This window comes from Chionomys nivalis, chromosome 13, assembly GCF_950005125.1.
Source record: "Chionomys nivalis chromosome 13, mChiNiv1.1, whole genome shotgun sequence".
NCBI classification, from domain to species: domain Eukaryota; kingdom Metazoa; phylum Chordata; class Mammalia; order Rodentia; family Cricetidae; genus Chionomys; species Chionomys nivalis.
This window is the reverse complement of record NC_080098.1, coordinates 38,475,361-38,500,588: the sequence shown is the minus strand read 5'-3', so window position 1 is coordinate 38,500,588 and position 25,228 is coordinate 38,475,361. Positions and strand designations below refer to the sequence as shown.

Here is a 25,228-nt window from a genome sequence, read left to right as displayed (position 1 = left end):
GGAGGGGCAAGGATTTATGAAAAAAGTGTTCATTGGGAAAAGGCTCACAAGACAACTCCCAGCTGAGGAGCTACTAATGGATGCTGTGGGAGGAGGAAGAGTCACGTTTCTTCAGTGGTGTGGCCTATGGTAGGTGGTCCATGCTCCCATGGATGGCTGTATACCCATATGTTTATGGGCAGTACTAGTTGAATCCAATTATTTAAACACAAAGGAGAAGGATGGGAGTTGGTTCTTAGAGGATCAGTTGGAGGGAGGATTGAGAGAATGAATATAATTAAATACCAAAGAATGAATAAAATTAATATAATGCTATAAAGAGAACATTTTTATAATCTTTAGAGAATGTTTAAGGAGATGATATGATCCTAGACATAATAAATGCATGATAAATAGTGTTCTTTTAAATGTAAAATGTGCCTTTTAACTTACAATTTTAATTTGAACTTTTCATAGTTACAAGATTGTTCTTTATAATATTGCTTATAATAAGTAGCACAATTTATATATCTAGTATAAGGAATTATGAACATCACCACTGGCACATGACCACTGGAAAATGCTGTAAAGCCCTGAAAAACATGTTACAGTCTAGAAAAATTGTTCTGTTGATAATTAAAAAATATTTACAAAGAAATAGGTGAACTTTAATGTAATATTTATATTAATGTATTCTATGACCAGAAGGATATATTCATCATCTTCAGTGTAGACAGTCTCAGAGGTATGTATTTCTAGAAACCGCGTTAACTTGTCACCTTTAAACACATATCATTTATTACTGTCAGCGAACATACAGAAGCTGGTAAAAGTATCTTTCTGTTAAAAGTGTAAATTTAAAGCTGAGTGGTGGTGGTGCACACATTTAATCCTAGCACTTGGGAGGCAGAGACAGGTGGATTTAATAAAAAAAGCTATTGAGAGCATTACTTCAAAAACTGATAATGATACTGAACTCCCATAGATTTAGTTTGCAGAATTGAGTAACATAATTATTAGGGGCTGGACACCAGGTGGAGATTCTGACGGGAATTGGCCTTTGCAGCCTTGGATTCATAGGCACTCTGTAATTAGTCATCCCCCCCCCCATCTTTTGTATACCTTAACCGTTTTTCTTTTCTTTTTTACATTATAATCACATCATTTCTCCTTTTTCTTTCCTCCCCTCAAACTCTTTGCTCTCTTTCAAATTCCTGGATTTTTCATTAATAATTGTTACATATGTATATGCATATCTTATATACATACACATATTCCTGAATATATAAGTATAACCTGCTTAGTCTATATGTTACTTATTTGTGCATGTTTTCAGACATGAAAACATTTGGTATTGGTGTGCTTTTTTTGTGGTGAAGAGTATTTCTCCAACTGTTAGCATTCTTTGGTTGTGTAGTTTTTGTGTAAGGTTGAGATCTCCTGGGCTTTCGTCATCCACGTCAGCATGTCTATTTTATTCAGTTGGTGTGTAGGCAGTCACATTAGTGAAACCTTATGAATATAACTTCTGCTACTCCTATGACAGACAGTCTCAGAGCAAACTCACTGTTACTCAGACTCTTATTTTTAGTCTTTCTGCCACAATGATCCTTATTCTTAGGGGTTATGTTATCAATGTATCCTTGGGACTGGACACAACTCTGCATTTTGATTGCTTGTGGTTTTCTGTAATGGTCTCCATCTGTTGTAAAAAGAAGTAGTCGTTGGGGTGAGGACTACACTTATCTATGGGTCTAAGAACAAATGTCCAGAATGTATTTAGGCATTTTGCTGGTTTAGGAAAATGGCAGTTGTGGGTTTTCCTCCAAGATCCACGACTATATTAGCTTCAGGTGGTTGGCTGTGTTTCCAGTATCAGACATTAATTTTCTCTTGTTGAGCAGGTCTTGGGTCTAATTAGAGAACTGTTGGTTACCAACAAGGTCGTGTGTGCCATTATTGCACTCTTAGGGCTACAGTGTCATGCTGGTCTATGTTGTGGTTTATAGATATCATAGCTGGTTAGGACAGTTGGTTTCTTCTGTGCTTCATTAGCTTGCATGGTGGCTTCTGGTACCCTGAAAGCTAATCCTCAGGGAGGAGGCTAGGTCATTTCTAGCTCAGGGGCCTCTGGGCCCTATTTCTGAAGAGTTAAGTCTTCAGCAATATGGATTTACCTTTCAACTCTAGGGGACGACCAAGGGCAATAACAGTAGCACACAATATTTTACGAATGTCCTGGATAACTCTGACCAGCTCAGAAGAGGGCCTCTCCTGTCTGGAGTTGGAAAGATTTTTTGTTTTATTTTCTAGGGGATCTGTGGCTTCTGGCAGCCTAGATGAGAAAATTTCATTTAAATTATATATGTGTATTTATATGCCAATTTACATGTATTATAAGTAGTTAATAGTATAATTCCCTATGACTTTTCCAGATATCCATAGTATTGCTTTACTGTCTAGAACCAGAGGGTTTTTTTTTCTTTCTCTTTTTTAATCCCCCCCCCCCCCCGCCCCATCCCCCTGGCTGTCCTGGAACTAGCTCTGTAGACCAGGCTGAACCTGAACTCAGAGAGATCCACCTGTGTCTGCCTCCCAAGTGCTGGGATTAAAGGTATAACCACCACCACCCAGCTACACATCACTTTTGAGCATTCCTATTAACATATCCTTTTACTTAGTGATTCTTTCCTTGGATGTGTTTGGTATATTGATGAACCCATGAAAGATAACTTTTTTCCTTTTTTTTGTTTTTTGTTTTGGATTTTTTCGAGACAGGGTTTGGCTTTTTGGTTCCTGCCCTGGAACTAGCTCTTCTAGACCAAGCTGGCCTCGAACTCACATAGATCCACCTGCCTCTGCCTCCCGAGTGCTGGGATTAAAGGCGTGCGCCACCACCGCCCGGCTTTTTGTTGTTTTTTTAAAGTAGAAACATTTTGTTTTCCTTTATTTTACAGGTGCCTTTTAGAACAAAGTCTTTAGCATAGACAGCAAAGACTAACAGGGCTTGATTTTTATTGCCATTGATTTCCAAAATTAATATATTTACATATATTAGTAATTTTAAGATTCAAACTGTGGCTTCCCTTCATATGTGGAATAATGAAATAAAAGTACAATGGTAAGCTCTTCCTCCATTGTAAACACTTTTATGGCTTACAATGTATTCTGATGTGCTGACTTGATCTTGCACAAGAGGTGAGCAGGAAAGTCATTATGTCCACATCACACAGGCAAGCAGAGAGTATAAGTTGATGTGGTTTTAGATCTGTACAAGATACTGAAAACACATTTTTTTTTAAATTTCTGTCGCAGTGTTAAAGTTCCAACAGTTCTTAGAATTTCTACTTTTCTGTTTACATTGCCCATCTGTTCTGACATGTTGTGTTCTCATTTCAGCTAGTGTTCCTAGCATATTCATCATAGCTTATAAAAGTTCCTAATCAGATAATTCTGTTTACTTTTGGTGCCGATGCTTATTGTGTTTCTTGAGACTATGTTTTAATATGCTTTGTAAACTTTCTTTGAAGTCGTAAATAATACATGATTACTGAGGTACTTAGGTCTTTAGTGTAAGCTTTTATGCTCAACTGGCTATCTGTTTGGGCTACTTTTACTATTTGTTTTACTAGTTAGGGTTTGAGGCTAGAATGTCCTCTCCTGTTTATGGCTTGTCTTCCTAGTTAGTTTTCAGTTTCTCTGAAGTCTTTTTTTTTTTTCTAAATAGGGCCTGAAACATGCTCTTTTGACGCATTCTCTGGGTTTTCGTCTATGAGCACTATTAACGGTATGGAATTGGGGTAGGGGAACTATTATTTCTTCAGTTTTTAGCAAGCTTGTGCTTCAAGGCTGTGTTGTTCATAGGTACTTCTTAATTGTGACTGGTTTTTCTCACCCTTAAATGAGATAGAAACAACTGGAGTGTGCTAGAGTTGAGCCTTGTTTTGGTTAGTTGAAGGCTAGGAGGGCTCCAGAGGTGGAAGATTCCAGTAGAACCTATTGGTTAAACTCTGGGAAGAACTTCCTCTGAAGGACAAGCCTTGCTAAGAACAAGATGCTCTGGGCCAATGGTTCTCAACCTTCTTAATCCTGTGACCCTTTAATATAGTTCCTCATGTTGTGGTGACCACCCCAACCATAAAATACTATGAATTGTAATGTAAATGTCTGATATGTGATCCCTGTGAGTTTTGTTTTTGTGTGTGTGTGTGTTTTTTTTAAAATAACTTTTAAAGGGGTCATGACCTACAGGTTGAGAATCACTGCTCTGGGATTATTACAAATACTCCATTTCCTCATTTCACTGGGGACACTGAATTTCTTTCATGATAATTTTGATGTAGGGCTCCAGTGATAAAAATTTAGGAGATGTCCTAGAGACCAAGACTGAATCCCTCATTGAATAGTGTTATTACCAATTTAATTATATTTATTATTATTTTGTGTGTATGTGTGTTCCCACAAGTGTGTGCGTGTGCATGTACCATGACTTGGAGGTCAGAGGGCAACTTTGTGAAGTCAGTCTCTCCATTCACCTTTGGGTTTCAAGGATTGAATTTATTACCTTCTATTTGCTGAGTCATCTTTGCAGCCCAAATATTCTGTTCTTTAATTTATGATGTGGGTGTATGGGTGTGGGTGTGTCTGTCAGGGGGTAAATGCCTATGTGTGTATTTCAGAGTGGAGGTCAGAGGACAACTATTGAGAGTTGATTCTTTCCTGCACCTCGTTGCATCTGAGTTTGAACATAGGTTGTTAGGCTTGTTTAGATATCTCTCCTGGCTAAGTCTGTTCCCTTACCATTTATTCAAACTTAATTCACACTGGGTATCAAGACAGATAATTTCTTGTCTTCCTACTTTGGTAATGGCTCCCATAGGGGTGTCTTTGCTTTTATATATATAAAATTTATTACCATTGTCTGTAATACATGTACAATACAATACATGCATGATATATGTATGGGGGTTACATAACTATGTTGCATATGTGATCAGAGGGCAACTTGGTGGAATTTCTCATTTTACCTTTTTGTGGGTTCAGGGGATCCACCGCTGGTGTCTGGGCTTGCTTGTCAAATACCTTACCTACTGAGCCATCTTTCCAGCTGCCGTGGATATTTCTTATTGGTTAGTTGTGAGGTTATATTATGCCTTTTTTTTTGAAAGTTAGAGATAGTAGTCACAGTTATTTGTCTTCTTCCTGTTTTCTTTTTCTCCCCGCCCCCCTTTTTTTGGGTGTTTTCCGCATTCTCAACATAAGAAATTATTTTCAACAAATGCTTCTGTTTTCAGTTCTTAGTTCTATGATTGGTTTATTTGCTTTTTATGTTGGTGGCTGTCATTAGGACAGACTATTTTTACCTCATTATATCTGGGTATTCAGTTATCCTACCACTGCTTGCTAAGAAGACCATCCTACTGAGTGAAATACCTTTTTATGTTGTCTGTCTTCCTCCTTTCCTTTACTTCTGTGGGGTGGGTGAGTGAGTGTATGTGAGGTGTAGGTACCTGTTTGTGTGGGAGTGTTAAGTGCATGTAGAAGCTTGAGGTCACTATCAACTGTTTCTCCCCCCCCCTTTCCTCTTTTCCCTCCCTTTTTCCTTCTTAAATTGGGTGTTTTCTTATTTGTTCTCTACTTTAGTTTTGAGACTGGATTTCTCTTATAGTCAGTCTCACTGGCCAGTGAAATATAGGAATCTACCTTCCCAACACTGGTATTACAATCATGTGCTGCTTTGCCTGAGTTTTACATGGTGCTGAGAATCTGGAATCAGGTCTTCATGCCTGCTTGTCACCTGAGCCATCTGCTAACCCTACCGTAAAAATTCAGTGTGCACTTGGAATCTGTTTTTGGATTTCCTGAATCCAAAATTCAGTGTGCACTTGGTCTTTACAGAAATAATTTACATTATAATTTTAAAAAACTTGTTACAATTGGATGTAGAACCATTGTTTATTTATCTCTTTCCTCTTTCAGATGCTTTTGTTTTTCTCATTTTTTTCTTTATAATCTACATTGTAGGTTTTTTTTTTTTTTTAACTCATTGCATTTTGCATTTGTTACTTTTCTTGTTGTGATAAAATACCCTGACGAAATACAAGTTAGGGGAAAATAATTTATTTTGGCTTATAGTTCATCGGGGATTTGGTACAACATGGCAAGAAAAGCATATGGCATAGCCGTCAGGAAGCAGAGTGATCCCTTTTCATTCATACACTGGAAGTAGTAAGAGGGAATCAGAGGTAAGTAAGGCCAGGCTGTAAATCTCAAAGCCTGCCTTCATTGTTCTTACTCCAGCAAAATCCCTTCTTAAAGATTCCATATCCTTCCCAAACAGTACTGTTAACTTGGCATCAGGTATTCAAGTACATGAACCTATGGGGCATGTTACCATTTAAAGCACAACACTAATTTAGAAATTGGGCTTTTACATAATTTACAAATTAATTTGGGAAGATTGGCATTTTTATTCTTTTGCACACTCTTGTCTGTGTATTCTATCTTACAAAGGAATTTTTAAATTTTTGTATATTTAGGAGTTTTTTCTTTCAATTTAATTAACTATTATCAATAGGTTCTAGTTTATCTTTTAATTGGTAGCCAGTATTAGTAACTATTATATGTTACACTCTTTCTCTGAATTTTTACTGTTTCTGGTAATTTTCCATTGAATTTTATGGTTTCTGGGAGCAGAATATCATTTTGTCTTGTTCTAGTTCTTAGTCTTCTAATTTATTTCTACTTGACAGAAATAGAATGGGAAACTTTTTATTTCAAAATGAAATGTTATCTAGTAATTTTGTTTTTAAATGAAACAGATGAAATTAAATCAATTTTAATAATTTTTTGTTATTTGAGACAGGGTTTCTCTGAGTAGCCCTGGCTGTCTGGGAAGTCACTTTATAGACTAGGCTGGCCTTGAACTTGGAGATCTGCCTGCCTCTGCCTCCTGAATGCTGGGACTAAAGGTGTGTGCTTCCACCACCCAGCTAATTTTAATAATTTTTTAACCTAGTGTCTGCTAAGTTGTCTTAGGTTATTTCAGTGCATGATCAATTTAACATATTATCACTAAAGGATTTGTTTTTAGTTGTGTGTGCGTGCATACCTCTATATGTGGATGTGGATGGATGCTCATGGAAGCCAAAAGAGAATGTATCCCCTAGAGCTATAATTACAGCTAGCTGTGAGCCGCTTGACAATGGGTTCTAGGAATTGAACTCAGGTCTTCTTCAAGAGAAACAAGGACTTTTAACCATTGAGTCACCTCTATAGTCTATTATCATTAATTATTACTAGTATTAAATTTTCTGAGCAAAGTCTTGCTATATAAAGCAGTTTGGCCTTGCATTTGAGTTTCTTCTGTGTGTATATTGAATGCCTGCATACCATACCTAGTTGTGTAGCATTTTACTGAGATATTAAGTAATAGAAACCTGGTGCACATTTCATACTTAAAAACTATTTTGGAGCCGGGCGATGGTGGCGCACGCCTTTAATCCCAGCACTCGGGAGGCAGAGGCAGGTGGATCTCTGTGAGTTCGAGCCCAGCCTGGTCTACAAGAGCTAGTTCCAGAACAGGCTCCAAAGCTACAGAGAAACCCTGTCTCGAAAAACCAAAAACAAAACAAAACAAAAAAAAAAACTATTTTGGACTTGCTGCAAATACTCAGTAGCTACCTGTGAGCTAGTGAGTTAATCTGTGAGCTGTGCAACTAGAAATGAAACACATCTTCTAAGTATTAATACTTCCCTTTTTCACCTTTGCTAATGTTGTATACTCTTGGAAAATGGTATATTGTTTTGATCTGTTCATTTGAAGTAGTAGTGAGACACAGACATTCTTTGAATATTGGAGGCTCTCTTTTAGCCTAATACAGAGCTTGGGATGACTTTGACCTTCTGTTTTTTCTCTTGCTTCCAAAATGCTAGGATTGCAGACATACACCATTGTGTCCATCTGATCATCTATTTTATTTCTCACCTTGTTCTATGGGTTGAGTTTCTTTTGTAAAAATGTTTTTATAGTAACATTTTATAGTAAAGATATTTGCTTTGTTACATTGCAGAAAATATTTTCCTAGTTGTCATTTCCCCTATTGGTTCTGAATTGTCGTCCAGTGGCATTCCTAAATCATTATTTAGAGGACTCTATTAGTTACATTTTCATTAGTTTGTCTTTGATGTAACTACTTATCTCCTTATGGGTTATTTTTTATCTAAATGAGTTTTTTTTTTCTGTCATCTTTAACTTTTTTAGAATTCAAATTCCTGTTTCCTTAATTATTGGGCAAGTATTTGTAATCTGTTCTCTGGTGTGTATTTAATACACTATTGTGTCTTTCTCTAAGCATGTACAGGGCATATTCCTTTCTTATATGGCAAAGTGTATTTTCAACAGTGTTTGACCAATGATCTGATACAGTTTCTTCAAGGTGAATTTTATAATTTTTTTTTCAAGTGCTCACCCCTTCTCCTTCAGCCAAAAAAATAAAACCTAACCATCAGTCCTTTTATTTAAATTACATTATAGACTTCTCTCTTTCTCTGTGTCTCTCTCTCTTCTCTTTCTGTTTGTCTCTCTTTCTGTCTTCTTTGCCTGCCTGCTGCCTGCTGCCCTCCCTCCCTCCCTCCCTCCCTCCCTCCCTCCCTCCCTCCCTCCCTCCCTCCCTCCCTCCCTCCCTCCCTCCCTCCCTCCCCTCCCTCCCTCCCTCCCTCCCTCCCTCCCTCCTTCCCTCCCTGTCCTTCCTCCCTGTCTTTCCTCCCTGTCCTTCCTCCCTGTCCTTCCTGTTCTTCCTGTCCTTGTGTCTGGTTTTGTGACAGGGCTTCTCTTGATGTAACAGCTCTGGCTGTCCTGAAGCCAGCTTTGTAGACTCGGCTGGCCTTGAACTCACAGAGATCCTAGTGCGAGGATCAAAGGCATGCACCACCGCCCGACTTAGATTTTTCTATTTTGATGTTTAATTCTTGTTACAATTTAGTTCTAGTCATTTGTGTTTTTCTGTTATTATATCATTAAAAACTTTTTGTTTGTGAGAGTGTGTAGTGTATTCATGTGTTTGTGTGCGTGCATGCAAGGATGCATGTGCCTAGATGTGCTCATGGGAAACTGGAGGAAGAAGGAGATCCTGTTGTATCCATGTAATTAGACCCTTGAGATAGGTTCTCTTATTGAACGTGATGCTTGCCTTTCAGGTAGGCTGGGTATCCAGTGAGTATTCAGAACCTACCTGTCTTTATCCCCAACACAGATTATAAAAACCCTCACAGCCACACCCAGCTTTTGCTACATGGGTGCTGGAGAGTTGAACTCTGGTTTTCAGGTTTGTGCAGCAAACACTCTTAGCCATTGATCCATTTCCCCAACCCTTAAAGCCTACTTTTAATGAATTGTGGTTGTGTGTATAATCTTGCTTTTTTTCCCCTCTAATCCAGTGAATTCCTCTGTATTCTTTTAAATTTCCAGCTGTAATGACATTTCCTTCTAAATATAACTTTGTATACACAGAATTAGTAACCATGAAGATTTTATCTCAAAATGCCTAGCATTTTCCTATTAAATGTGCTCCGATTATTTTCTTTACAGAGGCACAATAAGCTTTTAGAGAATATCCTTAGATTGCATCATTTTTGAGAGTTCTTTGCTCTGTTTAGAGTTAGGAGCTGATTGTGAGCTGTGGGTGTCTTTGACATAGTGCTGTTTTCTTCTTTTCACAGAGGATGGCATGACTTGGTTAGGGTTTTTGTTTGTTTGTTTTGGTTTTTGTTTTTCAAGACGGGGTTCCTCTGTGTAGCTTTCCTGGAACTTGCTCTATAAAGCTTTACTTGATTGTACTATTTGTTTGTATAGCTTTGGGTTCAGTTTGTATACATTTTATTTTATTTAAGATTTTTAAACACTAAATACTTGTCTTCTAAACAAATTATGTGTCTGTTGAAAGTTTAATAGATGCTATCTAAAGATGACTTTTTTTCTGTTTGGGCTCACATCCTTACATTAAAACCAGTTCTCTAAACTTTTAGATTTTCTTTGAAACATACAGATTTTATTCACTTTCTACTGAAAAACAGTTTGTCTGATATTGGTAAGAATTTAATCAGATCGAAACTATAAAGTGTGGAAATGAATAGAGTTGATCTGTATTATAATGAATATCTTTAAAAGAAAACTACTGTTACTGTCTTTTGAGATATTTTTGATACTTAGTACTGAGAGAATAAACAAGTTTTATAAATACATGACAGAGTATTATTTTCAAGGATAATCCCCCATACCAATATGTTATTAAAAATTTTGAGCATATAGATAGATTGTAGGAATAAAAGTCTTTAATATGTTAATTGTTCTTTTTCTCAGGTGCATTTTACCTGGTATTTGAATATATGGACCATGATCTGATGGGACTACTGGAATCAGGCTTGGTTCATTTTAATGAAAATCATATAAAATCTTTTATGAGACAGCTCATGGAAGGCCTGGATTATTGTCATAAGAAGAACTTTTTGCATAGAGATATTAAATGTTCAAATATCCTTCTAAATAATAGGTATGACTATGAGCTTTATGTGTTAATATAACTTCCTATAAAATTCATTTTTATTGCATCAGATATTTTGGGTAATGAACAACAGTCAGCTTAAGTATAAATTTCAGACTCCGTGACTTAGTTCTTGAGTACTGTCTACTTGAATAATTACTCTGCCTATGCATCACTGAGGTACTTCCTTAAACTGAAGCAGCACCCGCGATACTGTCACACTAGTGCCACTGAAATAGTAGTGTGTTGGGCCCCTTTGGGGGTTGCTTCTAAGAGTACCCTTAACACTGTATCCTTTTATAGGATCATTAGGCCCTTCATAAAATAAGGTAGTATTTGTTTAGTTTAAAAATATAAATGCTTTGTAAATAGCTGGTACACTGTCTTTTAGGCAATATTAACACACATGATTGTACATCTTTAGGACAATATAGTCCTTCTAATAGTTTTGATCTACAACTGGTTGAATCTGAAAATTAAGAACTTGTAGATATGGATGATTGAATGGGTATATAACAACAACAAAAAGAAACTATCCAAAGCAATATGCTACTTGTTACTTTGTAAATTTGCCTTTTACATTTTCCACTAGTTAACTTTGCGCGTAGTACAGCAGTTCAATGAGAGAATTTGTTTTTTACTGTGTCTTAATTCAGCACTAGGAATAGAATATATATATATATATATATATATATATATATATATATATATATTCATAATCAGATTCATGATAAACTAATGCTTTTTTACTTTGTCTTATTTCTACCAGAGGACAAATAAAGCTTGCAGATTTTGGACTTGCTCGTTTATATAGCTCAGAAGAAAGGTAAGAGTACTTTGAGATGAATTATTGTAAGCATGAAGTTCAGTTTTAGAAGCTAAATTTAGAATGTAAATGTTTTTAAATTTGATTTTATGTGTATGAGTTTTTGGCCACATGTATGTATGTGTACCACATGCATGTTTTGTACCTGTGGAGGTTAAAAGAGATCTTTTGGATCCTCTGAAACTGGAGTTACAGAGGGTTGTGAACTACCATGTGGGTGCTGGGAACTCAACCTAGGTTGTCTGAAAAAGCAACAGGTGCTTGTTGAGCTATTTCTCCAGCTGGTTTGGTTTTTTTTTTGTTTTTTTTTGTTTTTTTTTAAATACAGACATTTATGTTCCCTGAGTAATAATAAAGAAAAAATGGTTTGGCTGATTTAATTTTATAATTTTGTATATTCAATTTTTAAATAAATTTGATGTTTAAATGGTGGATGAATAAAATTTTATTAAAATGTATGATGTTAAATATGACTGCATGAACTTAAAAATTTTCAAAACATACTTAAATTTTTAGTGTGGGTCTAGACATTAAGGTTCTTAATTATGTATTTAATAGTAAAGCTTGGTATATGCTTTATAAATAGTACATATAAATTATAAAACTTTGTTTTATTATTTTAAACTTCACCTTTTTTGTTTTTATTTACTTACATCTACAGTAGTCTTTTTTCCCCCCAATTTCCCTTGAACTATTTAAGCAAGCAGTTGTGAGGAATTCCGGTGTGTAAGATAGAGAAAGATGGAGCTTCTCTGACTAACGTTGGGGTGTGACTGGTTCCCTTTATGTCTGGTGGTAAAGAAATAGGACTCTTATTTGAATTAATACAGACTTTCAAAATAAAATGTTTTGTTGAAATAATAATTTTGTTTATAATCTATGGGTTGATTCAGTTTAGTAAATATAGTCAGTGTGGTCCATTTTTTCCCTTATTTTCCTTATACATTTGTGTAATTATAAATAAATGTTGTATTTTTAAATTATTTTATTGGTGTATAAAATTATATCCAGTAAATTATTTTGAACTATATATAACATTGTAGAATGGCTAAAGTAGACTAATTAACTAATGTCTTATGTCAGTTTTGTGGTAGGAACACTTAAAATCTCTTAGTAATTTTAAAGAAGATACTGAACTGTTATTACACTTCTCAGGTTGTTTGATAAATCTCTTGAACTTATTCTTACCATCTAATTGCAAAGTCTGTATTTTAGTTTCTATATACAAGTGAGGTTGTATAATCTTTGTCTTCTGTGCCTGGCTTATTTAACTTGACTGCCTTCAGGTTCATCATGACATCACATTGAACAACATGATATTTTTTATAACTTTTTATTAGATTTTTTTCATATACTATATTTTGGTGCTGTTTTTTCCACTTCCCCAACTCCCAGATCCTCCCACCTCCTTCTCTACTCACCTTCATGGTAGTCTATGTGCATATATGCCATACTTTCCTCATCAGTTCTGTGGGGTTGAACACAGTCTTTTGTATCTGCTGGTGTGAAGGACTGAATGACTTTAAGGTATGTTTTGACAGGGTGAAGGAGCTATAGATAGTTTGGATTTTCAACTCATATTTATATAACCCAGACTGGCCTTGAACTTTGACCCAACTACTTCCACTTTCTAAGTGTTAAGATTAAAGATGTGTGTCTGTGCCTGGCTCTAAATTTTTAAATATTTCTATAATATAATAAGGTTTCTTTTGGTAGAATTTGGAAAGGAACTGATCTTAATGTTGCTTAATCTAAAGCTTTATTTGAATAACTAATTTTAAATTTCTGACCAATCTGGCTATTCTTGGGGGGCGGGGGTTATTTGGTTAAGGACTCTTATTTTCTTAATATCTTGATATTTCACTGTAGTTGTATTTGTCCTAGATGCAATCTGTTATACTTCAATGTATTTTTCTTTCTTTCTTGTTACGGCTCATTCATATTGGAATGCACCTAATTACCTTTTATAGCTAAAAAGTTCTTTTTATTGAAGATATCCCTGTGTACTTGGTATAGATGTTCCAGAAAAAATATTGTATTGCTCCATATGTGTGTGTGTGTGTGTGTGTGTGTGTGTGTGTGTGTGTATCTTTTCTCATAGGACAAAAAAGCATTTCCACAAAAATTGAAATAAACTGCTTTTTCTAGAGGAAAAATTATAATAGCACTTCTATTACAGGTTTGAAGTTTGAAGAAAAAAATTACAGTCCTAAAGTGCGAAACTGGTCTTTTTATTATCCTTATTCAGTTACAAAATACTGTTTCTTGTAACAAGAGTTTCACTATATATGTATTCTAGGTCAGGCTCAAACATAACTGTGTGTAGCTCAGTTACGCCTCGAAATGGCCTCCATGTGGTATTTCTGCCACCACATCAGTGCTGCTGTGAAATGTTGGTTAAGCCAGTTAATGAGCTTCATACTCTAAATATTACAATGATGGATTTAACATTTCCAAAACTGGGTCTGGATGAGATGGCTTAGTAGTTGAGAGGACTTGTTCTTGCAGAGGACCCAGGTTTGGCTTCTAGCAGCCACGTGACACCTCACTACCACCTGGAACTCCAGTTCCAGGATATCTAATGCCATCTCTGGTTTTGGCCTCCATGGGCACTAGGCATGCATATGGAGCACATACTGATATACAGGTCAAAACACTCATACATATAAAGTAAGGAAGAAAAAATCTTTACATCTCCAAATCCTGGGCTCAAAATGTTGCTTAGTAGTAGAGCACCTGTCTAGCGTGTTTGAGGCTGTTCAACACACAAAACTACCAAAACCCAAAATCCTTCAATGTTCCTATAAAGTTTTCAAACAAATTAACAAATATACATACCTGTTATGTTTTCAAAAGTTGCCATTATCAAAATAAAACTTCCTTAAATAGTACTCAAAGTCTGCTGCATTTCTTTGTAATCTCATTGAGAAGAGGAAGAGGGGAAAGGGTTTTAACACTTGCTAACCCATCCTCAGGCTGAATGAGTTAAAAGCCTTGTTGCCATCTAGTGACTATTCCTGCCTTGCCACTTGTTTAGGGACTTTAAGGATGGCTCATTGTCCCTAAATTTATAATTGTCATTTTCAAGATGGAAACAATGCTTTATTTCGTATACTTTAAAACATGAGTGTGTTTTGGGAGAAGGGAACTCTGACCTGCAGAACTATCGTATACTGCGGGGAACTCTGGGGTTTCCAGGTAATGCTGAGGGTCTTATGGGAGGCTGGAGATCAAACTTGACAGTAAGACAAGAGAAAGACTACCCCAGACAAATATACATGACAGTGAATAGTGTACCTCAGCAGTCTTCAGAGATGGAAACCTTACTCAGGTCAATGATGTCATTGTAAAATCAAAATAAATTTGTAGCTCTTTTTTCTCTCATATACTCTGTTTTGATTATGTAAAATAAGAAAGGCAATTAAATTTTCTAGCATTTTTCTATCGTCTTATTTCCACCACCTCCTTGGAAATCTCATCCATGTTCTCACTACAAACCTAAATTTCCATTGTTAATTTTTTGTGTGTGTGTTATCCACCTACATGATCTGCATATCTTAAATTAAGCCCTGTCTACCGCGCCAGAAAAACAAGATACTACTTTTCTTTAATTATCTATTTGTTTTCACAGACATTTGTGTCATATGTGTGTCTGTGTATATGCATATATATTATCAACCATACATATCCCTCTAAACAATATTCCCTGCCTTTAGTTTCTTTGTTTCATTTATTCTCTTCTCCCATTACTAGACACCGCTTTTTCCAGCCACGCCCCCATAGTAGCATTGTTGAACTTAAATTCCCTAAATACACTGTGTTCTGAAATGTTTTTGTGGGTCTACAGAAATTGTTTTTCTTTTATATGCAATTGTAATTCTTGTTATTTTGAAAACTTTGATATTTAAGAGTTTAATTCAGGAATGTACAAATGTCTTTATTCAAAAATACAAAATAAATTCTTTGTAGGCATGGACGATAGCAGTAAACCATTATATATTGTCAATGGAAACCAGGAACTAATGGTTATAGTGACCAGCCAGACTTTTCTTCAGTCATTTTCTTTAGGTGACTTCTCTGAAGTTATCAGTGAGGAACCTGGCCCTTGAACTTCCTGTCACAGTTCATTGATAAGGGTAAAGGGCTATTCCAGGAATTAGAACATGCCACCTCCCATTCTCCCTCACATTCCCCCATTGCACCTATTCCTGGGTCCTTTTCTTTCGGAATTTCAGTCACTACAACTTCTGCTGTAGTTAGCAAGGAGGCCACCCCAGCAGCCCCCAGTAATGCAGTTCTTACAGCCTATGCTGGATCAATGATTCCTTTTTCTACAAAATCTCGGAGCATAGCATCATAACCAACTTCTGAGGAACTCTGCAGAATTTTCTGAACTATCAAAGATCCTTCAACACTTGAATTCTTAGCAGTAGTCATTGCAGGAATTTTGAGTGCTCTTTTAATAATTTCTATACCCTTTTCTGATCTTTATTTGAAGACTTTAATGAATTCAAGGGTGGGATGCAGCAGAGCAGAGTGAGCACCCGTTAATGCTTAATGCAGTACCTAATTCAGTTTGAATTGTTTAAAGAAAGGAAAAAAATGGAAATCTTTCTATGTTGATTTATTTTGAAGTAGCTAGCTTCGCAATAATTATTTGTAAAGTCTTCACAGATGAGTAGTGTAAGTGTCTTTATTTTTCACAAGTCAAACACAAGACTTGTCACACTGCCAGCCAGTTCCCAATAGAGCTAGGAAGTAAATCAGGAGTTTTTGGCAGAAACACTGTTCTCTATAGTATTTTCTGGTTAAGCCCCTGCATCATACCTTGATATTGTGAAAGTACCTTTCAGGTAGAGAGCACTAGGAGCCTCACAAGGTGCTTTAAAGGCTACCGTTAGGCTAGCAACAATTTTTGTAGCTGTTTTATAGCAAAGAGTTTGCTGAATTTATTTGAAAGAGTATTTTGTATGCATGTATGTATATGCACTATGTGTGTGCAGTACTCAAGGTGGTTAGAAGACTTGGATACCCTTGAGTTGGAGTTAAAGATGGTTTTTGTTTTGTTTTTTTTTAAAGGCAATTTGGAACTGCCATATGGGTGCTGGGAATTAGACCTGGGTTCTCTGAAGAGTGTAGCCAGTGCTCTTAACCACTGAGCCATCTTCAGTTCCAGATTTGCTGAATTTAACTGGCTTTGTCCTCCCAACTCTTCAGTCATATATGCGTTTTTAAGAAATGGATTAGCAAATTACAGAATACTTATTTTTTACCACCATAGTCATGTTCAGTTCTGTTATATTTGGATCGCTTCAGAGCTCCCTTAAATACCAAACTAGAAAGCTAAAAAGTGGAAACAAAACCAAAAACCCCTAGCTATTTTGATAATTAAGTTTTTTTTTTTTATAAAAAGGCTTTTTTTTTTTTTTTTTTTTGCGCTGGTGTTGTTTCCAGCCTATCCAGATATTTCTTTCCTTAATGATAAAATGATAATGTCAGCTGCCTTTTCAAAAGCTGGTATTGGAGGCCAGAGATTGCTTTGGTAGTAAAGTACTTGCCAGCATGCTCAAGGTACTGGGGTTAATTTCTAGCACTGTAAATCAAACCTAAAATTGGTAGTGTTTTCTCGAGAAGATATCTAATAGAAAGCGCAATTGAGAATAAACTGACTTTAGACCCTTATTTCTGAAGTATTTATAAAGTTTAGTTTTGCCACCTGTAAATAGCAGCTTCTTGAATTCACTGTTCTAATTTAATGACAGATGGAGTTAGTGTGTCTGTCTGATTAGATTATAGAATTTATTGCTTAGAACTTTTAAGTATGGAAATAAATTAAAATGATTTATATTCTCAGTCTGTCCCTTTTCCTAAGTGATTAAATGCGTACAATCAAATTATTTTTTTCAGTGCTATATCTTTAATATCTGATTTTTGTAAAAAGATAGGATTAACTCTTTTCAGAAGTATTATATTTTTTGTAATCCATGAAGAAAAATATGTATGTGTTGTCAGGTGTCTTTTTAATTTTTCCTACGGTGTAAACAAGGTCTTTTATCTTTAGGATGTTGACATTAGGTACCCAGAACAGGAAGACCAAGTTGGAAAGGCTAGTTTTTGAAGATTCCTGATTTTCAGCTATTTCTGCATTTGGATTATCTCTTCAGATTACAATTCTCACAGTTTCTTGAGATTTAAATTCTTTTTACTTCTAAACAATTTCAGTCTCATTTACTTTGAGCTTTACCTTTATAAATACAACAACCTACTCATAACATTGAACTGTTTTTGGTAATACTATATAAACTATTGAGTGATGTGGTTCGTGAGATTGGCTTCAGTGGTCTCCTAACTCTCCCTAAGTTGAAATTTGCTTTTATGATTAAAGTCCTTCTGTCTGCATACTTTCTCAATGTGTGCTTCCCCCACCACCACTTAATAGTAAAATGAAAAATGGGGTATGGCCGGGGTCCGGGAATTAGAACACCAACCTACTTTTTTAAACTGTATATCCCAAGCTGGCCTTAAACTGAAAGTCCTTCTGTTTCCAGCCTGTTGACTTCTGAGATTTTAGGAATGTTAAAGGAGTTCAAAGCATTTAAGTAACATTCACTTTTTCAAAGTTTTTTTTTGTTGTTTGTTTTTTTTGTGTGGGTTTTTTTTTCTTTTTTTTCCAATTTGGCTTCTATCTCCCTAGTCTAAGAAAATGTACATTTGCTCAGTCATTTCAGAGAACTAAAGATTCAGTGTGGTTTATTAGCAAGAACTCCTAGTAATAAAGGATTTTTTTTTACCTTGTACACTAGACAAAGGACACTAGAAGCAATGTGCCATAATATTATGTTTTAAGACTATCATTTTGACTGTGTTTTGGAAAATGAATTATCCTTGAAAATCTGGAAGCAAAAAAAATTTGATTAGAATGCTGTTGCACTAAATTTTGATAAAAATTATTATGGCTAGAACTAGGCAGTGGACTATGTTTTAGAAAGAGGTGAATTATGTAATAAGGGTCTTTACTGGAGAATAGTTAGAGCCCATTACCTGTTGAAAAATCTGTCTCCACTTCTACTTATAAGGTTTCTGCTTAAATAGCTGAATACATTTACATTTAGGAGAGGCAAAGCTATTGCAAAAATTTAGTAATGGCTCAAAGTATTATAATTTCTCACTTAATAGTGTTAGCTGATTGTTGCTTACCTCATTGCACCATTAATACTTAACCAGTTCAAATGGCAACTGTTTCACATAGTCAACCAGAAAACATGGCTGGAAGATTTGCCGTCTTTTACACATACCTTCTAAGGCTGTTACCAGAAATACGAAAAGAAGGGGGTGGTATCGAGATACATGATTGGAAAAGCTCTTAGCATGTGTATTCCTGCTCCAGTGGCATGCACTTGGTTGCATGGCCACAGCTCATTGCAGTGAGGATTTGAAGTGTAGTGTCTAGAGCAGGGCAGCTTCTCTAGAAGAAAGGAACACGTCCTAGAGGATGGCTGCTCTTCTCTACCGCCAAGTGCTGCTGTTTGTGGAGACAGGACGAGTAAAGCAATTTTCAGTAGAAGGTAGCAAATTCACTTTTGAAAGTTTTAGATACTTAAAAACTTGAACATTTCAGAGTAGACAAGTGGTCTTAGTATGAAGACACCCTCTATTGGGAAAAATGAGTTTTTCAGTGTATAGCATTATGTTATAGGAATTGAAACTATTTCTTTACAAGGTAAAAAGGAACATGAAAGTATCAAGAAGTATAAAGATAAAGAAAGGACATGAGAAAAAAGTTTGTACTTACTGTTAAGTAGTTACAGCATGCCAGTCAGTTAAAAGTATACACAGGTTCTTACTTGGACAGAGTGTGATAGAATAAGTATCCAAGGACTAGGCATTGGAACTATAAAAGACAGACTAAATCCCTGTTTCTTTTACATGGTATTCAGAGAAATTAAGTGAATAGTTCTACAGCTCAAATAAAATGATGACTATAGGATTCTGGCCATGTGACAGTATCTGAAGGAATTTTTGATGGGACAGTTAGCATAGCTGTCTTTGAAGAAGTAAATTGGAACTAAGATCTGAGGATGAAGAAAGAAAATTTAATGAAGACCCATGCAAAGAATATTCCAGTAAAAGAAGCTTAGCTCCTGGGGAACACCCTGGTGTTTGAAGAGTCTGAAGTTCTGTGGGGCCACAGGAATAAGATAAATTTTATTTATTTGCAGTGGGATATGACCTGGTTTTATGTTTTTAAAAAGATGAAGGCAAGGGTATTTTAGAGTTGAGGACACCCATGACTATGTTGTTGACATAGTAGTTATGACTCAGACTTAGGTTATAACTGTTTAAAACAATGTATTTAAGATGAGTTTGTTAATGGTTCCTGCCTAGCTATGATGGCATACTGTCTGACACCTTGGCACCTAGGAGGCTAAGACAGGAAGTTTTAGGTTTGAGGTTTGCCTGAGGTCTACTTGGGGAGGCCATGTCCATTCCTCACCTACAACAGCAAAGAAACCCCCTGGTTCATCTCCCTGCAGCAGCTAGGTAGGTATTGACAGAATGACCCAGATTTCTCCTGAGTAGTTACCTGAAGGCTTTCTTTCTTGTCTCAAAAGTACTACAAATTATACAATGAAAGAAATCATTAGAGATTTTATTATATTTAATCTTGCTTAGGTGTAACCTTTTACATGAATGTTTTTGAATTTCATTGAATGATCTTGTCAAACTTTTATTTAAAATAGGGAACACCACAACTGAATCTATTCCCCTGAACACCCCTCCCCCAAACTCTGAAATTCCTAAGATTGTATAGAAGTAAAGCATTGAAATGTGTTACTAAATGAGCAGAGGGTATTTGATAAAAACTAACCTTTTAAAAATACTTAGAAAACAATTAACTGTACATTAAATACTTTGTATTACACTTAGAACTGTACTTTGTGTAGTTTTGTGTTTAATCATTTTGAAAATTACTATTCTGAATTTGATAAAGGCAGTTAGCCAAACTTAAAGCTAAAAGTGACTATGTAATAATTGCATAGGATTTGATATATGGCATATATACTAATTTTTTATTTTGAATACTTTGTTTAAATAAAATATCACTAGAATAGTTAAAGTTTCTCTAAGCATTCATTTTTAAAATTTAAAATATTAGAGATTTATATTAATTTAAGTATTTCTTTGAAAGTAGCCTAGTTTCAATCTTAGCAGCATAGAAGTTGTATAGACCCTTGAAACAGTGTAAAAGCTAGTCCTCCTATGTTTCCAAGCCTTTTCTCTCCTCCAGCCAGCTCATTCACATGTCACCTTATGCTCCATTGTACCCCATATTTTCCTAGGCTTTGTGTTTGTGAATGAGCTTTTACACTCTTGAGTGAAGGGCTTTGAAGACAGTAGAATCATGTCTAGATAACTATTGAGAGTAGAGTTTAGACTTTATGCTCTCAGATCTTTTGCTGTGCATCAAAAAATTAATGGTCAGTAAGAAAATGGGGACGGAATTTCAAATTTAAAAGGAATTATGCTTAAATAAGGATGATTAAGTCTAGCTTTATTAGAGCAGCTAGGATTTAAAATGCTTTATATGAAGATTATTGTTGCTAGAAATAAGCAAAGAAAAGTTACTAAGGAAAGTATAGCCAATTTTCATTTGCTTCGTAGGCTTTTTAGCAAGATGTGGTGGTACATGCCTGACTCCCAGCTCTTGGGGGTCAGAGGTAGGAAAGTTACTGGAAACTCAAGCCATCTTCCTACAAAGCAAATCCCAGAGCAGCTAGGGCTAGATAGTGAGACTGCCAGAAAATAAAACTAAACCAAATCAAAAAACCTTAGACTCGTGTTAATTTTCAGTTTGAAATGTCAATTTCAGCAGTTTTTTTTTTTTTTTTGGCTTTGGGAATATTGTGATGCCCAAATTGATAACTTAAGTATTAGTGCACAGATTACTTAAAAGAAATTTGTCTAAGTTGTGGCAGAGGCGAACTCAGATGGGTCTTAGGCTTTCATAATTTTAAGACCCATGGTTGCTAAAAGAAATTGTTGCTGAAATAAGTTGTGTACACGTTTTTCTTTTTTCCAAATGAATCTGATCCAACCCATCTCAGGGAAATAGACAGGCATGGAATACAGTCAGTCATCCTAGGGAGCTCACTGTCTGTTCGTGTCGTCCTTGTTATTTGGAATAAGGTTTATGACTCCTCTAAAGGGGTAGTTATTTTGATGTCTTTATTTTAACTGTAGGTTCTTATTTTTTAGGATCAACTTCATTCATATAAATCATGTAGAATGTGACTATTGTCTGATGTTTAGAAATCCTTTGCTGCTGCATTTATATAACTTAGCTAGATTTAATTATCTCAGTTTGTGTGTGTGTGTGTGTGTGTGTGTGTATGTATGTATGTATGTATATGTATATTCTCTTTTTAGTTTTGTGATGGAAGCACCATAGTTATAGATTGTGGTTCTGTGTAGACTAGACCACAACTAGTCAATATTTTGTAGTCAGTATCTCCTTTATTTTCACAAACCAGAGTGCATCCAAATGTGTGAAATACTTTCCGTGATATAGCTAGTTAAAAACTTTCGCTAGGGGCCAACTGTGGTGGTGCCCACATTGAATCCTACCACACAGAGGAGGCAAGAAGATCTATGAGTTCAAGGTCAGCCTGGTCTGTACAGTGAGCCCCTATCTCATCAACAAATAAAGAGCATACTTCTGTTAGGGACTTGGGTAGAACACTTGCCTAGCACTTGAGAGGTCTTGGATTCAATCCTCAGACCCAAAACAAAAGCAGTCTTTTGTTGGATAATCTGAACTTGAATTTGGACTACATTTTGTTATGTTAGTCCTATGCTAGGTTTGTGAACCCATTCCTTTATGAATTAATTATTTAAAGAGCTTTTATGAAAAGGAAAATAATTGCTCAGCAATTGAGTTGATGAGTGACTTCTTTTTGTCCAAATTACAGTTAATAGCTCACTGCTTATTTATATATTCTCGTGTTGAGGAAATTTCTGCTTACTCTCCATGTGTTTGGTTGTGTATTAAATACCTTAGTTTTAATTCTAATTGTATGATTGCTTTGACTATTCAAAATAGTATTTCTTAAGAGAATATCTTACTACAAATGCTAACTTTAAAGAGTGCTATCTCTGTGTGTGTGTTTTGTTTTGTTTTTTAGTCGCCCGTATACTAACAAGGTCATTACGTTGTGGTACCGTCCACCTGAACTGCTCTTGGGAGAAGAACGATATACACCAGCTATTGATGTATGGAGCTGTGGGTAAGATAGGAACATTGGCTTATGGTACTAAAAAAGTTTTTTTTTTTTGGTTTTTCGAGATAGGGTTTCTCTGTGGTTTTGGTTCCTGTCCTGGAACTAGTTCTTGTAGACCAGGCTGGTCTCGAACTCACAGAGATCCTTTGCCTCTGCCTCCCAAGTGCTGGGATTAAAGGCGTGCGCCACCACCACCCGGCCCTAAAAAAGTTTTATAGTGAGTTCAAATGAGAAAATTTAATAATGACAGCTCTACTTTTCTCTACTAGATGTATCCTTGGTGAACTCTTCACTAAAAAGCCTATATTTCAAGCAAATCAGGAACTCGCACAGCTAGAGCTAATAAGGTAAGCAGCTGGTGACAGTTTTGGGCATGGATGACATCATGCTCCACAGAGTATTGAACTCATTTCAGGCTTGTCTCTTCAGGCGAGCAGCATGGTTCTCTTGAAGTCTAGTGACTACTAAAAGGAGGTCAAACTAGAGTGTGGGCCCTCTGATACTGGTTCCGGTAAAACTAAGGATTTTAAAGATGTTTTGGTTTGTTCCTGTCTTTGTTATGGTGTTTTTGTAATGAAGAGATGGATTAAATCACAGAACTTAGTCCCTCATAGGACTGATAAGGAAGAGTAATGTGAGGTAGGAGAATAAATACTTCATTCTGTGTACACATGGTAAGTTTACATTTAACTGTGTCTGTGTGCATACCAGAATATATGTGTATACATATCAACGTATGTCATTTTTTGTAGGTTGTCAGGATATAACTCACAAGCAGTTAACTCATACACATTAGTCAACTTTCTGTTTATATTGCTTTTTAAGAGAATTGTTTTGTCTTTTTCTTTTCCTATGAAGAAGAGATTTCACATTCTAGGGCAGGCTGGCTTCAAGCTTACTATGTAGCTCAGGCTGACCTTGAACTCTTAGAAGTTCTCTTGCCTTAGCCTCTTTAGTGCTGAAATTACAGGTATAAAGTATCTCACCAAGTTTTAAATTCTTTTATTTTTTAAAAGAGTTTGGTTTTCTTTATAACAATGTAAATTTAGAACTTTGGAGATGTGCATGAAAGTATCAGTGAGAATAAGGTGTTTTGATAGAGAATTTTAAAGGAGACACGAATTTACAGCATTTCTCTTTTCTAACAAAATAAATATAAAGCAACAGACAATAACCAGAGAAGGATTCCCAACTTCATCTTAAAAATTTGAAAGATATCATCTAGAAAGAAAATACTTTAATCAAAGGAGAAGGTCTGGAGAATGGATATTCTGCCTTTGGAGAAGTTCATTATACAGGGTTAGAGTTTAGCTACCTCTTAATTCTCCCCCCCAGAAGAAAAAAGATAACTCCCCCAAACTTGAATATTGTTCTTTTCAGAGATTAAATCAGATTATTTTTTCTTCTGCTGCTATAGAGCACAGAATAGAAACAAAAAGGTATGTTAGAGCCTCTTCTCTCTGGGGATAATGTGCCCACTATAGGCAAAAGTACCCTTGTTGGAACTAGCACTGCTTCAATTCCCGGGCAGCCAGTTGCCTCATAAAATTGAAGCACATGTCCCACCGATGTCCAGACATGGAACTTTTAATGAAATGATTAAGATAAAGGGGTGTGTCAACCTGTTTCCTTTTGTTACTACCCGAATGCCATAGGCTAGATAATACATACTGAATAGAAGTTCAGCTTATGATTCTCAAGGCAGATCAGGATTGAGAAGCTATGGATGGCAAGGTCCTTTTATTAATAGCAAACTCTGCAAAGCCCTAAGATGACACAGGGAGAGACAAAGCTAAGCAGAAGCTAGTTTTTATAATAGAGATGGCCCTGCAGTAACTCATTAATGAGTCCTACTGACTTTCCCATCCCACAGAATTTATCAAATTCCATTAACATTGGACTTTGGGGTTAATTTTTTAACACATGAAATTTAAGGGACATACAAACCAAAACAGGTACAGAGTTTACTAGGAACACATCACGCTTTTAGCTTTCCTTTTTGTTAGACAGACAGTTAGTGAACTAGAATCAAGAGGAAGTGTTGCTCCAAGTATACTTTTCAGTGCTAATATAAACTTTTATAAACATTAGTTAAATATTAGGATACACCAAAAATGAGAATTACCAAAGAATTAAGTAGAATATATTCAAATAAAATAGAACAAAGTTAGAATGCAGAAATGAAGGAAATAACGTATTTTAAAAAGAGCATTAGGTGTGGTGAGGTGATTCAATGGGTAAAGAAAAGACACTTGCCACAAAGCCTAGTGACCTGATTTTGAACCAGAGGACCAATATGATGGAAGGAGAGAACTAATTTCTGAAAGCTATCCTCTCCAGACATCTGCCACTACACATGGACGTGCCTGCTGAGACATACATTGACAAATCAAATTATGTACATCAAACATAAAAATGTCATAGTTTAAATATTTTCTTAGGAGAAAATCATGGCCGTCAATGCAATTGTGTGCTGTTTACTGACCTTTGGTCAACCACAAATTGTATGGACAGTGGTGATCCAATAAAGCTGAAAATTGCTACCAACCAATGCTATCAGAGTTATTTTTTAACATGGTGTTGCACAGATGGCTTACAGTTTG

The 25,228-nt window shown here is 35.8% G+C and overlaps 1 protein-coding gene across 4 annotated transcripts in view; it reads left to right on the top strand.

The window, feature by feature from the left end:
- Window positions 1-25,228, top strand: part of Cdk13 (cyclin dependent kinase 13) — a 105,510-nt gene that overhangs the window by 58,825 nt on the left and 21,457 nt on the right. For all 4 annotated transcript variants that reach the window (XM_057788158.1, XM_057788156.1, XM_057788157.1 and 1 more), the window contains exons 6-9: window positions 10,340-10,529; window positions 11,290-11,346; window positions 22,530-22,631; window positions 22,895-22,972. In XM_057788158.1, coding sequence (XP_057644141.1) covers window positions 10,340-10,529; window positions 11,290-11,346; window positions 22,530-22,631; window positions 22,895-22,972 — 427 coding nt within the window. The remainder of the gene's footprint in view (window positions 1-10,339; window positions 10,530-11,289; window positions 11,347-22,529; window positions 22,632-22,894; window positions 22,973-25,228) is intronic.